At 49.5% G+C, this 15,381-nt stretch overlaps 1 protein-coding gene across 4 annotated transcripts in view; it reads right to left on the bottom strand.

Moving 5' to 3' along the window:
- Positions 1–15,381, bottom strand: part of RYR3 (ryanodine receptor 3) — a 508,658-nt gene that overhangs the window by 181,029 nt on the left and 312,248 nt on the right. For all 4 annotated transcript variants that reach the window (XM_041743628.1, XM_041743630.1, XM_041743629.1 and 1 more), the window contains exons 26-31: positions 14,747–14,952; positions 14,006–14,180; positions 6,204–6,412; positions 4,502–4,674; positions 3,484–3,520; positions 1,849–2,012 (exon numbers count right to left, since the gene is read on the bottom strand). In XM_041743628.1, coding sequence (XP_041599562.1) covers positions 1,849–2,012; positions 3,484–3,520; positions 4,502–4,674; positions 6,204–6,412; positions 14,006–14,180; positions 14,747–14,952 — 964 coding nt within the window. The remainder of the gene's footprint in view (positions 1–1,848; positions 2,013–3,483; positions 3,521–4,501; positions 4,675–6,203; positions 6,413–14,005; positions 14,181–14,746; positions 14,953–15,381) is intronic.

Below are 15,381 nucleotides of genomic sequence, written 5' to 3'. Positions count from 1 at the left end.
ATCCTGAGGTCAGGATGACCTTGGAAAGTTAAAGGTTTGATTAGAATTCTCCAAGGTTCCTTCAAGCTCTAGAAGTATATAATTTCCCCCTTGAGACCAAAAATTTCCTTTATAAGCATTTGTTCCCTTCCTCTTCCTCTCCCTTTGGGGCACCAGTTGGCTGGTTTCTCAGTGTGAATGCCCCTCGGGCCAGGCCCGTGCAAACTGGCCCCCAAAGAGTGATAGCCAGGGCAGGATTTCCATAAAGGCTCAACAGTAGCCATGCTATTAGCGCCTTTCAGTGATGAGACTGCTAAGTACATTGATGCCCACTGTAGGATTCAACTACTAATGTACTGAAGCTGTGGGAATGTGACATGTCACACTTTGGTCATATTTTAAAGGGCCCAAGTTTGAAATGCCTCAAAACATCTGAAAATTGATTCCATACTTATTCCTTATTATGCAAGATGGGAACTAAGAATTACTGAAGTGCCTACTGTCTACTGGGCCTTGTTCTAGTGCTAACATGTCAGCTTTCAAAATAAATGTGGTCACTGAGGCGCAGGTAAATCAAGTAATCTGTCTGGTGTGGCACAGCCAGCAAACTCGAGCAATAAACCAAGCTGGGATGGACATGTCTGCCTTCTGCTCTTCTGGCTGAAGAGCAAAGTCTTTTGACCACTTTCACATGCTTTCCTTCCCAAGCCAAAAAGACACTGGATATTGTTTACAGCATATCTTCTGGGTTCTGTAACATGATCCACATCCAGTAGTGGTCATGAGAGTAAGGGGTCAAGGCATTGTTGTAGGCATTTTTCTAGGTATTATCTCATTTAATCTTAATATCATTCTATGAACCTGGAACTATCATCCTCATTTTATAGATGAGTAAACTGAAGCCCAGGAAGGCTAAGTGGTCCAAAGTCACACCTCTGTTAAGTTCTGGAACCCAGTCTAAAACCCAGGCAGTTTGCTTCCAGAGTTGGCTGTTAATCACCTGCCCCACAGTGGTCCTGCAAGACACGGCGATTATATGTGACCTCTCTGGCCACCAGTCTTTGGTGAGCTAGTAGCACCTAAAGAACACTGGCTACAAAACATTCCTGGCTTCGTAGGGCTAAAGATCGGCTTGAGAAACAATTTACTACACCTCCAGACATGTCCATTTGAGGAAAGACTCTATTAATAAAATCCCACTTGGGTGGACTCAAGGCATGGTGTCCCTGGTCACCTCTGGGGCACTGCTGGCCAGAGACTCTTTGTCTGGTGGCAATCCCCAACCCCGATACTCCCAGACTCAGTGGACAGTGGGAAGGCATGCGTGTACCTAAAACGTGCTTTCTCAAAGATCCCTAATTTCTATCTGTGGTCTTTATTCAGGCATTTGCTGTATCTTATGTTCCTTAATGCTTTCAGACACTTCACATCCTTAGCATGAGGAGCTCTGAGTTGATCGGTTACTACACGATGTGGTGCATCTTTTTATGTCTTCTGAATTGGCTTCTTTCAAGCACCTAGGGATTTTTCTCTGTCTTGTTTAGATGTTGTGGAGATCGGGGCTTACACGGCACTCACAGAGAGGAGTCTGTGAGGGAGCACACACTCCTAAGTGTCCATCTGTGGCTCCCATTCCCACGTCAGGTCGTATACTTGTGATGAAACCGCCCTCTATCCTCACTAATGCCACATCTGCCACAGTACTCCCTGTCTGGCAGAGGATTTGAGGCCCGTGCTTCCCATCTCCTTCCTCATAGACATTGAGGTGTTTCCTTCTTTCAGGGTGTTGGGCAGAAGGGGAACGATGACAGTTGGGTGGTGGGAGAGAGGAGTCTGACGGCCAGCCCCATCCCTTGGGAGCCCCCTTACCTTTCATGCACTCGGCCTCGCTCATCCCCTAGAGTCACAGTCACTGTACAGTTCTTATTCAGGTCAAACTTCTCACTGTGTAAGTGATAGTCTGGAGTGACCCAACCGACCCAGACGCAGGAGGGGTCCTGTCCAGCAAAGATGCGGATTGCATAGTAGCACTGCTGGGGAGAGAGCATGGGGTGGGGTGAGTGGCCCCCAGTTGGGGGGCAGGTCTGACAGACCCCAATGCAAGGCCCGCAGGGCCCTCTTTTCTTAAAAAAAAAAAAAAAGCACATGTTGCTCTAGAGCTGAACTGCACCGCACTCCAGACTTAGGATGGGCTGACCAGAGCATCAGGCTTCCCTGTGTTTCCCTTTTCTTGGTGTTTTGGAACTGAGACAATTGAGCACTTTATCTACCACCCTTGGCCCAGAGGTGCTGCCCATGAAATCAGGGGGCTGCCGTCCAGAACGGCTGGCACAGAGCCCGAGCCCAAGCCCTGGGAGACAGAATCGCTGACGACCCTGCGACACCTCCCACTTCTATAGGGCGGTGCAAAGTACTTGTTGCTGCTGTTCTGAAAGTCTTGAAAAAGATGCTGAGAAAGAAAAAGCCCCTATTACGGCCAGAGGTGCTTCGTGTGGCCATCAGGCTGGAGGCCAGACACTGCTGAGAACCGTGGTGGTTGCGCCACCACTACCTGTGCCAAGAGCTGAGACGCTGGGCTAAGGGGCAGCTTCCTCATCCTCCTTATGAAACTGAGCACATCTGTTGGTGACGAAGTCCCTTCCTGCTAGCCTGTTGTATCTTGTTGATGAGCAGATAAAAGGGTCCGCTGGCTAGACTGGGGCTGGAATCTTGCCACCGGCATCTATTAATTGTGTGACCTGGGGCACCTCACTTGTCCTGTGCTTCACGGTGCGTGGCATTGTCTGCCTCATGGGGTGGCCGTGGGGATGGTGTGGGCGAGGGGACACCAGGCTCCTAGCGCCCTGCCCTGCACGTAGTACACGCGTGACGTGCTGCAGCCACAGTCTCATCCCTGATGACGGGTAACCTGTCATGGCAGGATAACTTTACAGAAGGGGTGACATGCATTTCTTCCAAAGACAATTTTTTTTTTTTTTTTGGGTCAGGACGCGGCAAAGACAGGCATTAGCGAGTGTTGCTTTCTGACTATTGTATCACTTTAGAAAAGGGACCAAAATCAGCTTCCATCATCTGGACTGTTCCCTGCTCCTGCTTTTCACTTGATTGCTTTCGACATTATTCCTAGCGCAGCTTGGAGAGATGGGAGAGTTGATTCACAGAAGTTTATATAAAAGAACAAACAAAAGGATGAAATGAAAGAGCCCCCTGCCCCCCAACACGCTCATTTCAAACAGGAAGGTAGTGCTGGTCCCTGGGGCCAAGGGGCACAAGTGCACAGTGATGCCCAATCGGGAGCTTCAAGTGGAGCCTCTGCTGTGTGCTAAGTAACTGTCTTTCTTCTCCCATTTGAGAAATGTCAGAGATGCATTCTGGAAGCATCAAGGTGGATATTAGGGGGTAGGGTAACTGGCAATTGCACGGGATCTCTAGACAGATCTCTGCTGTAAGGGGCGTATTATCAGGCACAACAGAGAATCAAATAATTAAAACACGTTTACTTACCGTTGTTGTAGGAGAGAGTATCTCTTGCATCTGTTTCCTGGAGTGGGGGCGGGGGGGGAGGAAGAGCATCCACCTTTAGTCACTCAGCTGTATAGAGAATCTCACAGCTCTGACAGGCTATTGCTCTCCCTTCAATGGGGAAAGCAAGCTTGCAAGACTTTCCCGTACCTGAGTGGTCCCAGCTGGCCTTGGGGCCTGGGCATGTGTAACCTGCTACCGAAGCCAAGGCTGTGACTTCCCACCCTGTCAGCCCGGACAGTGGGCCAGAGCTTGGGGTGGGGGTGGTAGGGGAGGCTGAGCGGCAGAGCCCCGAGTGCACCGCCCTTTCCCTGGGGAAGGGGAGGTGGGTGGTGGGGGACGGGCCCTGAGGGGGCTCTGGACGGATGAGCACTGAGTGTCATACCGTGTGTTGGCAAATCCAACATCCAAAAAGAAAAAGAAAGCGCCGTCCTAGTCTTTCCTGCAGCTGCGGCGGTTTAACGCTGCCCCGAGTGCGGGGTCAGGGGAGGCCCAGCCGACACAGCCCCAGTGGGCAGACGCGCGCCCGCGACCAGAAAGACACGTCAAAGGGAAGACGACCCCAAAGAACACGTTCCTTGCCAGGAAGAGGTCCCAGCAGTCAGCAGGCGCGCCTCTGCCGACCTGGACCTGGCCACAGCCGCACAGGAGGCAGCGTGTGTCCCGGAGGCTTTTACTTTCCCACAAAGGCAACGACAGTTGTGCCCTCTCAGGCACTCGTCTTCCTTGGGCTCCAGAGCGGAGGCCCCGGAGACTGTAAGGAGGCGAGGACCCGGTGGGCTCGACAAGAGCAGAGGCGTTGCCACCAGACGTGTGACCTGTGGTGTGACGGGCCTGAGGTCGCATTGCACGAGCACTGCCGAGCGTGCATGGGCTCGTGCAGACACGCACTGCCCTCCCGAGCTCGGGCCGTGGTGTGGCGCAGCCAGAGTGGAGGCGGCGGGGCGGGGGCGGTTGTCACACATGCAATGACCGCTGGGCGGGGAGGCCGGGCGCTCACCTCCTGAGGGCGTCGCCGTCCAGACAGGGGCCGTGGCCGGGGGACGGGCGGCACTCGACGGGCATGCTCAGGCGGCAGTAGACCATGCGGGCGCCGCCGCTCTGCGCGCCGAACGTCCTGTGGGTCACCTTGAGGCACGGGGGGCTGTCCACGGTGCCGTCCACCCTCACCACCTGGAACAGCACAGGTCCTCAGCCACGCGCCTGCGGCCGCCCGGCCCACCTGCCTCGGGCCGGTCTTCGTCAGCGCTTCTGCGAGCCCCAAACCTTGTCACCTGCGCTCACCACTACTGTTCTGCACGCCTGTTCTGTTCCAAGTAGCACAGTTGCCTCTGGCTATGCAAACTACAGGTTTCAGAACGCGCCCAGTGGCTTTCCTGGCAGACCAAGTGCGAGAACCGCCGGAGCGGCTGGGGAGCGGGCTAGGGTGCCATCCGCCGAGGGCGACTTTCAGGTCAAGGGGCTAAAGAAGAAAACGTTTCCAGAGATTTCCCTTGCCGGTGGGCAGGGGACGACGTAAGGAGAAAGACAGTAGAAAGCCCAAAGCTCCAGGAGAAACATCGCAGCTCCCCGGGAGGGGTCACCTCCCACCTGTGCATCTCCCAGCCGCACCCCAAGCGCGGCCTAGGTGCTGAGGCACCTTGAGACAGTGGGAAGTTCCCAGGGCCAGGGCACAGCGCTGCAAGGGACGGGCTTGGAGGAGGAAAGAGCAAAACTGGGTCTTCAAAATGTGTGTGTGCTTAGGGGAGGGGAGGGTGCAGAGGGAGTAAACTAAGGCTCAAAACAATGATAGCTTTCTTGGGGTCTAAGCGCCGCAGCTCCTATCCTGGCATGTCTAAGCACGCTTGCATATTTTCGTGTGGTTTGTGTATCTTTCCAACAGGGTCTCCAGAGTCCACTGGTCTGTCAGAGGGGTTTGTCACCTCTAAAAGTTTATGAGCCAGCCTTCCCAAGTGACGATCAGGTAACAGTCACAGAAATAAAGGTCTCTAGTACTTAAGACTGTAGGGAAAAGGGGAGGATTAGGAGGTGATGCTTGCTGGATCTGCAGTGGATGGGGAGCGAAGGGAAGTTATAGTCAGGTGGGAGCAACCACAGCATCTCATGCCTCAGTGGAGCTGGTTTGACTTCCCATTATCCCCTCACCCCTCGTACCCCGCATGATAGAGCCATGGTGGCTTTCCATGGGGGCCAGGAGACATGGAGCCAGCACCCACATCAGGCTCCTGCTATCTCTGGCCCCTCCTGGCCCCTTCCTACAGAGTGAGGGTACCATAACTACTACGTGCCACCTTAAAATGCTGGAAGTAGCTCAGCACAAATAAATAGGACCTAAAAGACTTCATGTTGGGAGCATGGACCTACATCTGGGGCATATCATCTGGACTATAGGTACTGAACTTTCTCAGAAAAATGCTTAAGGCCTTTGGATACTGTACTCATATGGCCACAGCAATACAGGGACACCTGGAGGAAAGAGTGGCCCAAGGGCTTGGGGACCCGTCTGCAAAGTGAGTGCTGTCTGCAAGGTGCCACCGAGCTGCCCCAGGATTACAGCCCTGAGGGCCAGCGAAGAGAAGAGGCGGCGGGGAGGCAGCCAGGGCCTGGCTAGGTAAGCAGCTGCCTGTAGACAGGAGCATTAGCAGGAGCTTAATGGCTTGGTCACCTGCTCTGCCAGGGCCACTCACGACGTGTAATGTTACCTCTATATGTGGATGATCCTTTGGCACGTTGACAAACGTCGGCAGGCGCTTGCTGAACCACATTGCGACATCGCGGTTCATGTTGACAGCAAAAGGCTCAAAGCCCTCTTGAAGGCCACACATGGTATAAAACTTGAAGGTGCTGGCATCCATCCCGAGATTCATGCGGCCGATCTGAGACAGTCCCAGGGAGCAGATGGGCACAAAGCCTGAGGAGTGTGCAAGAGAGCCTGCCTCAGCCCACAGGACCATCCCTGGGAGCTGTGAGGAAGTCAGGCCTTTGCTTCCCAACGGCTCTGAGTCTAGGAGGAAAGGCCGGACACCAGCCCTTATCTTTCCTCCTGGAGCACAGACCCAACAGGAGGTCAAAGGGACTCTGGCTGCCATGGTGCACAGGGAGCATAACTGACTTTGGTTGGAGATGATTTGGGAGAGAAACGATCATCCAACCAAGCTTATTCATTAGAGGTGTAAAGAAATGTCAGCTGGAAAAGACCAGTAAGTGGATAAATAAAAGTCCTTGTCTACGCTTTTGTGAAAATTGACATTCGGCCCTGGGAAATTTTAAACACTGCCAAGAACAAAACAACCCAAGAAGCCTAAAGAAGGACTTGGCACAAACAAAACAGCCTCATGTCTCAGCATCTGCCCCAGTGAAATGAGAGGTTCTCTCCCTTTTGAGTGGGAACCTGGGAGGGTTTAGAGGCTAACACTGATGCTGCTGGTTTACAAAATACTGTTTACAAGTGGCTGTGCCCTGAGCCTGCTGTTTGCTCCCCATCCAAGCAGGAGGCTAGGTCTCCCTGTAGGAGCTTCAGGGATGTTTCTCCCTCCCCTCCTACAATTACAATCTCTTTCCAAGCTTCTGCCTGCATCTTATCATATTAGAGAACTGCCACGCAGAATATTCCAGAGCCAAGGTTCCAATCGTTTGCTGTTCTTGTTTGTGGGATATTTGTAAATCATAATCATAAACCCACAGATCCGCAGGGCTAGGAGAGCACTAATTATCACAGGAGGGTGCAGGAGCACTGAGGCCAGGGGCTGAGGAGCCCCCACAAAGAAAACTGGTGTTGGGGCAGTGCCGGTGGCTCTGTGGTTTAGTGCCACCTTCAGTCCAGAGTATGATCCTGGAGTCCCGGGATCGAGTCCCACTCACTCAGGACCCTACTTGATGCCATCTGTGATCATTTCAAATGCGAGAGCTTTAATGCAATGTTAGCAGAATGAGGGTGATGTTTATACAGAGTCTGCGCCCAGGGATGCAGAGGACGGATTGCACACTGGTAGCCTGGCCGTCAGGAAGGCAGGCGGGACAGGTTAGATCCCTAAGGGGGACCCCTGGAAGTCGGGTTGTGTGTGGAATGAGCATTGCTTCTTAGCGACATTTCTTGGGTCCCCCTTGGGACAAAGGGCTCCATCCTGCACTGGGGAAGATGTGAAGGAAGAAAAGCATCCTGATCCTGAGGAGCTTCTACAAACAGGGAGTCAGTGAGGTGTGAAAGCCCTGCTGTGAAATACCACCGCTCCCGAGGGCACATTTGGTCTCTGCTAACGGGGCTAACACAGCCCAGAGAACTGCCACCATCTAGTCTTACCTTGAGGCCATGATCACAAAGCAGCCTCGCCCTGATGTGAGCAGAGAAAGGCCGTCTTAGGAAAGCTGGTGTCCCCTCTCTTCTTCTCTATCGGCTGGGGAGGTGGGGTGCACACACACTAGGGAAGCCCGGGGGGGAAGAGGCCGAGGGGAGGACCTCTGAATGACTTGAGTCACATGAGTGACTTCCTGGTCACAGACCCAGCAGTGCTCTGAGGCACACGCAGAGGAAGGCTGGTCATGTTGGCGGGAAGCCTTTTTTCTGAGGGACCTCAGATCCTCCTCATTCCTAAGCTACCAGCAAAGGAGACGGCACTTTACTGAGGACAGAACTAAAGACTTGAGGAGCTAATGGACCTGACCAAAGTCATGAGAAGGGCACGTAACAAGAGGGGACAAGACCCTACACACTGTGACTCGTAGACCAGCTGCCAGTCATTGTGCAAGAGAAGGGCTGAATGTTCCAGGGGATAATTTAAACAGCAGTCATGTCCCAGGGCAGGGGACTGGACGTGTTACCGGGTCCTGTGCCATCCCTGCACGACAGTGGCTGTCTCTACTGGGGCAGCCGAACAGAGTCTGAGAGAAGGCGTGGCCACAGTCGTCGTGGACGTGACAGCAGCAGGGGAGAGACTTGGGACATCTCCTGGGACCGAGTGGGCACATCTGGGACAGCCTCTGTAAAGGCCTGGATCAGAAAAGAGAGAACCAGGAGAGCACCAGGAGCAAAGATAAATCCTCATGAGGTGCCAGTGCTTTCCCCCAGGGAAGAACACTTGGTACCTGGGTACACCGAATCAGCTCCCACCACCTGGCTGAGAGGCTCTCGTGATGATCTTTCTTTCTTGCAGCATTAACATCTCATGTAATGTTCTGACTCTGCCTGATGGGGAAAGGGGGACACCGATGATGAAACCACAACAGCTAATAGGTATCGGGTACTTTCTAGGTGTTGGGCACTGGGCTTCAAGCTGTGCAGAGTTACCCACTGGGCCCATTTTAGAGTACAGGAAATGGAGCCTTAGCAGCCTGGAGAGCTGGCTCCAGGCCTGTCGCCTGGTAAGCATGCAGAGCCAGTGCATGCAGAAGGCTGCCAGGGAGGTGGTCCAGAGCAAGCAATGGGAACTCAGTCTTATCTATACGACTTTTCCTGTGACTTTTTCTTCACTTTTCCTAAGTGTTATGTCATTGACCAGTTGCCTCCAGATAAAGCAGCTGGAGACCCACAACCTTGAAGTGCTGAAGGCCCCTCAGATGAAAAGGGCTACCTCTCAAGTGGCCACATGCCCTCCTGAAGTAAATCTGGATAAGAAGACCCATTTGGTAAGGCCATGTGGTATTAGCATGAGCAGTGGCTCTCATAACACAACTTAGCCCCTAGCTTCAAAGGACACTGGAGAAGAGGCCAAAAAATAAAGGGGAAAGAAATGCCCCTCCCTCTATGCAGCCTAATAGATGCAATGTGCTTTTTTTTTTTTTAATCCATTTCTTGATTTGAAAGAGAGAGAGAGAGAGAGAGAGCGAGCGCACACACAAGTAGGAGGGGCAGAGGAAGAATGAGAGAGAATCCCCAGTGGACTCCGTGCTGAGCATGGAGCTTGACATGGGGCTCAACCCCACAACCCTGAGATCACAACCTGAACTAAAACCAAGAGTTGGATACTCAACTGACAGCGCCACCCAGGAGCCTCAATATGCTGACATTTTCAAAGAGGTGTGAAAAGAAAGTTTACAGATGACCTTATCTTGAACCAAGATGCGCACAGAGTTCTTGTTCCAGGAGAGCACTGACAAGAACACAGGCATTTAAATCCTACAGAAGACTCCAGGTTCTGTTAACTTTTCTATCACAAGGCCCCCTTACTAGTTCTGTGGTTAGGAAGAGGGATAGTCCGGGGGGCATCTTTAATAATTTGGGAGCTTGGGGGGAAAAAAAAAAACAACTTGGTTCCCAAGAAAATCTAAACCATGGACCTTTTGTTAATCCCTTTCAAGCTGCGGAAAGACACGAGAGCAGCTCACTACCAGTAAAGGAAAAACTGAGGTCTTGGAGAGCAGTGTTTAGATGAGCAGCCAGGACATTTCCCAGGCATTTCTGAGAGTCTCACCCCAGTAGCACGTGTGCTCCCCATTTGCTCTCCTTTCTCGCTAAGCCTCAGGGAGATAGAATTTAGGGACAGCATGGAGGTTGTCTCAAGCCTTACAGCAAACATGGGAAATGAGGGGCTACGTTCCCCTGCTCTAGCCACTTTCTGAACCATCACACTCACCTGGAGGGAGAGCCAGGGGACCCCGGGGCGGCTGCAGTGTGGTTTGCACGCAGATGGCAGTGACACCTTCCCCAGGTACGATCTCCTGCCACCTACAGAAGAGCTGCCAGCAGAGCTGGGGATCTGTTCAATCCTGACAAGCCACTGGGGGGACGAGCTGCGAGGTCGTCCCTGCAGACCCCAAAGCTGCAGTGGAGCAGTGTGTGTCTCAGAGGAGTGCCTGGCAGAGACCTGGCACGGGACACAGGCAGGAAAGGCTTGCTCAGACATCACGTAGGAAGTCTAACAGGATGTTCAGAATTTTATCTTCTGATAAAGTAGAAGGAAAGGGAAGAATAGTAGCAAACGTTTCACCAGGGAAGCCTCTGAGCTTCCAGATGCTATTAGGTGACAACACTGAGAGCTGTAAGGGTCCCAGCCAGGGATCAGAGGAAGGAACAAGGATTAGAACACTCCTGATGAGGCAGGTAAGAGTCTATCAACTACGATGCAGAAGAGGATAGAGATGGGATCCCTGGGTGGCTCAGCGGTTTTAACGCCTGCCTTCGGCCCAGCGCATGATCCTGGAATCCCGGGAACAAGTCCCACATCGGACTCCCTGCATGGAGCCTGCTTCTCCCTCCGCCTCTCTCTCTCTCTCTCTCTCTCTCTGTGTCTCTCATGAATAAATAAATAAAATCTTTTTTTAGGGATCCCTGGGTGGCGCAGCGGTTTGGCGCCTGCCTTTGGCCCAGGGCGCGATCCTGGAGACCCAGGATTGAAACCCACGTCAGGCTCCCGGTGCATGGAGCCTGCTTCTCCCTCTGCCTGTGTCTCTGCCTCTCTCTCGCTCTCTGTGTGACTATCATAAATAAATAAAAATTAAAAAAAAATCTTTTTTTTAAAAAAGAAGAGGATAGAGATAACAATATAAATAACTCAGAAGAAAACAGCCATGAGTTGGAATGCCTGTCCCCACTCCTTCCCTCAAAGGACTAGAAACTTCCAATCAGCACAACTCCTACTAGGGCAATGATCCTAATCAAGGCATGCTGGCAACCAGAAGAAACGCACATAGGAGATTCTGTTTTCTGGGGGGCTACCACATACAAAATGCTCTATTTTCAACAGATGCTTTCTCATAACAGCTCAAGGCAAAGACTGTTTCCTCTTTCTACCAGAGAGACACTATGAGAGAGCAGAGAGCAGAGAGATGCTACAAGACTGTTGTCATCAAAGAGTGGCATATGCCTACTTCCTCTCAAGTGTCCTTCTACAGACTCCTGATCCACCAGAGACCTGAAAGGGACTTCCAACTACCTCGTCTCTGTATTATTAAAGTGCAACACAATATTACAGCATAATATTTAATGAAATATGGAACAATTCTATTATAAAACAGCTCACTAATAATACACTTTGTTATTGTGAAGGTCAGACAGCATCCCTGCACACAAAAGGTCTAGGGGGCATTTCTTTCATTACAACACAGATGATCCTCGAAAAGCAGGGTTATTGTAAAACATCCCTCTTCTTGATAGTGTTCCTCTGCTCAAACCCATGCCTTGGGGAGTGAAGTCCAAGGGTGCCTGGCCCAAGTTAGACAACACAAATTTCTTGAAGGAAAAGACTGAGTCCTGGTATTCGAGGCTGTCACCTGCACCTTCTCTAATCTTAACAGCTTTGTCTTCCATAAATTCCATACAAAAGTCTTCCAAACTCTTCTGCCCTTTCCTGCATTTCCCCAATTCCACACTATTACTCATACTACTCATATACTATAATTATTACTGCAGTTAGATCTCTAGATGGGAATACCTTGCTCCTTAGAGATGGACCTCTCAGATTCTCTCTTTCACATTCAGTTCCAAGCCAAACTTTCCATTCTGTATTCGTCATTTGTCACTTCTAACCTGCTCCTTTGTGTTTGGAGTTATCTTTGCATATTTATGGGTTATGTATTTTAAAACAAGAAAAAGTATTTCTTGTATTTTAAAGCAAGACGATGACCCCCTGACCACTGCTGTTGTTTGCATTAATATATACTTCGAACCACTGCTTCTCATGTTTTAATGTGCATGCAGACTACTGGAGTGGTGTCAGCAGTTTGGGGCTCACTAGGTCTAGCATGGGGGCCTGAGATCCTGCATTTCTCACAAGTGGACCACACTTTGAGTAGCAAGGCTTTGGACTTTACCAAGTTCTCATAATTCTGCACAACAGACAGGATTCTTATCGCTTCCTTACCTCAGAGATAAGTAACCTCCTGTAACCCCCCCTGGTTCATAGACGGTAGAGCCAGGAGAAGGTCCCCGATCTTCGGACTCTTTTTACCTTAGGGAGCTACTTTCCTTGGGGATGAGCCTAAATCTTCTAGTTCTTCCTTTTCCTCCTGGCCTCAAGAGAGGAACAATGCATGTGGTGGGTACTCAGCAGATGACAGTTTCCTAAGAGCAGTGTTAGGTGGCTTTGCTACAGTATCCTCCTACCTACATACACATTTCCTCTGCTTTGCCTCTGACGGCATAGAAGTCATTCTGCTGGCAACATGTTTCCCACAGGTGTCCGCAACAAGGATTAATTCTTTAAATCCTTGATTTTAAACCTTTACAGAAGGCATTCAAATATTACCCCATCTGGCTTTAGTCATCTTGTCTTTCTAGGAAAAGATGTTGACTTGCAACCTTTCTATTTCTCATACGTGTGGGTCTTTGAAAAACCTTTAAAGTTCTCTTCAAATATGTTCAGGTACAGATAGTAGGTGTCCATAAAAAGCATGAAAGTCATTATTATAAAGTAAAAAACTCTCTAAATAAAGAATATTCATGTTATTATACACACAGTTACACATATTTCTGCTGCTCTTGCTATGTAGGTTTATCTTTATAGGTGAAAGTAGTTTCATCTTACAGGGTTTCAGAAATCTAGAGCTAACAGGAGCCCTCCTCATTTACAGAGGGGGAGAAGATGTTAAATAAGGTCAACCCAAGATGTCACAGATGGAGAGGGCAGTAGCTAGGGGAAAGCCCAGGTCACCTGACCCAGAGCAGCCTCTTGCCTTCTTAACTACTTCACCTCATCATCATCTATAATTAAAAAGAGAATGACACAGCATCAAAATAGGGGTGTACATACAGTGGGTATTAAGTCATTGCCATTGAACTTATATGGTCTGTCTTCCAATTATCTGGTATAGATGAAGGAAGTGAAGCCCAGAGAGGTCAAGCCAAGGCTGTCTAGGAGCCACAAAGCTTATCAGGAGCGAGTCAGCTGACTCACAGGCCAGTGCTCCTTCTCCTATATGCGGCCAACCATGTTTGGACATAACGTAGTTACGCATACAGGAAATGAGAAGCGCTGACTGCTCCTTTGTGTAGCTGAAGGCACTGCCTTGACTGCCGTCTGTCTATTCAGGACCTTTAATGAGTACAACTGTACTTGGGTTTCATAGCATGTTTGAATTTCAAAATAAATTATATTTCATTCAAGGGAACAGCTAAGTCGAAATTTTGTGTTTCAATGGTTTTCATCAAAGCATCAAGTTCAATTACACAAACATGCAAACTGACATTTCAAATGAGAATAAAAGGATAATTCTTTAATTCACTGACTTTTCTATTCTCCCAGGGGTGTAAGTCCGGATACAATTAGCATTTCTTCTGTAATACTGGGAAACTGTAATACACCAAGGCACAGCCTAAGGGAATCAGAGGAGAGCTTCTTAATCTATCTGGAAGTTCAGAACTTATATTTATGCTGCACATACCAACCATCACCATTATTTGTCTTGACTTTTCAAAAATGATAGTACATGGGCTAGTCTTCACCATCAGGGCTTCAAATATGCAAAAGATGGTTCATCCTAAATAAGGAGGTAGATGAATACACCCAGCTCTCCTTGGGTTTTCCCTCAACTCATAGAGCTGGAATGAGGGTGGGGAAGGTGGCAGATTTACCATTCTCAATCTCATAATCAGCGAAGGCAAGTTCAGAGCCTTTGTTGGTGATCAGCAGCTCCCCATTCAGTGTGAAGATCATTGAAGCATCATCCAGGTTAATCATACATCCAACCACATCTCCTGGCTGCCATGTACGTCCAAAATACCCACTGCCTTGATGCCAACGCTGGCCCTAGGAAACAAGGCCCCAGAGCTTAGATAACTAGAGGTCCTAAAATCCCCATGCAGTTGAATAAATGACTGCATGAGGAATTTCTCCTAACTGGTACTGGTACCTGATTTCTACAAGGTACTCATCTCTCTAGCAGGGACAATTCACAGGAAGGAATGATCTATCTTACAAATAAATGAAACCGATTTACAGAGGCTCATCAGAAAAAGTAGCCAGAGTCTCCTAACACCTAGTCAGCTATAACAGTAAGCAAACTCCCTCTGGAACAAAGTGGTAAGATTTCCTTACAAACTGGCTACAGTCTGTTCTGTGAACCTCCTCTGGAGTGGAGGCAATGGGTAGATATGGAGCTTATATAAAGGATGGGGACACATAGCCCTCCCTTTATCAGAGCAAAGAACAAAGCAATAATCACTAGCAATGACCACTCAATGATTTAAATTAGCAATGGTGGTGGCGACTCACTTTGAAGCTAGCGATCCAGACATTTAGTACTTCCAATTTCAGGGAAATGTCTGGAGAAGGGAAACATGGACTGAGGACATGTGGACACTATCCAGACTTACCCTGCTGCCTTCAAACACAAAGGCTTGGTCATCGGCCCCCAGCTCAATGTCAGGCCGACAGCCTGGCCTGGCCCAGCCAACGCGCATGTCTCCTCCTGTCACCACCTCAAACTCAAAATACCACTTTCCAGATCTTACTGCATAAGACCGCTCTACCCGGAAAAATCGAATCTTGTCTATGCTGACTTTCTCCACAGCTGGGTCAGCTGTTGTGAAAAGGAAAAGAACAGAGGGTGCAGGAAGTAAATAGAGAACACAGGCCTTTAATAATTAGGCAGCATTCCTCAAAAGGATTTCACAACAAAGACTGACAAAGTCCTCTCACTACCCAACATGGTATTTTATTCATAATATAAGAATCACCATTATCCCCATATCATAATCAGAATATAAGCTAACATTCACTGAGCGATTACTTTGCAGTAGATCCTTTAGAAACTACTATATCTAGTAACAACCCTATGAGGTCAGTGATACTGTCTTTACAGATGAAAAAATTAAGACTCAGAAAGGTTTACTTGTTCAAGGTCACAGAGCCAGTAAACTGGAGTAGGGATTTGAACCCGGGTCTGTCTTATGCCAAATCTATCCTCTTAAATCACTTGTAATACTGACCTAATTTGCCTATATTTCTC

This window comes from Vulpes lagopus, chromosome 2 (genome assembly GCF_018345385.1).
Source record: "Vulpes lagopus strain Blue_001 chromosome 2, ASM1834538v1, whole genome shotgun sequence".
In the NCBI taxonomy this organism is placed as follows: domain Eukaryota; kingdom Metazoa; phylum Chordata; class Mammalia; order Carnivora; family Canidae; genus Vulpes; species Vulpes lagopus.
This window is presented reverse-complemented; position numbering and strand designations above follow the sequence as displayed.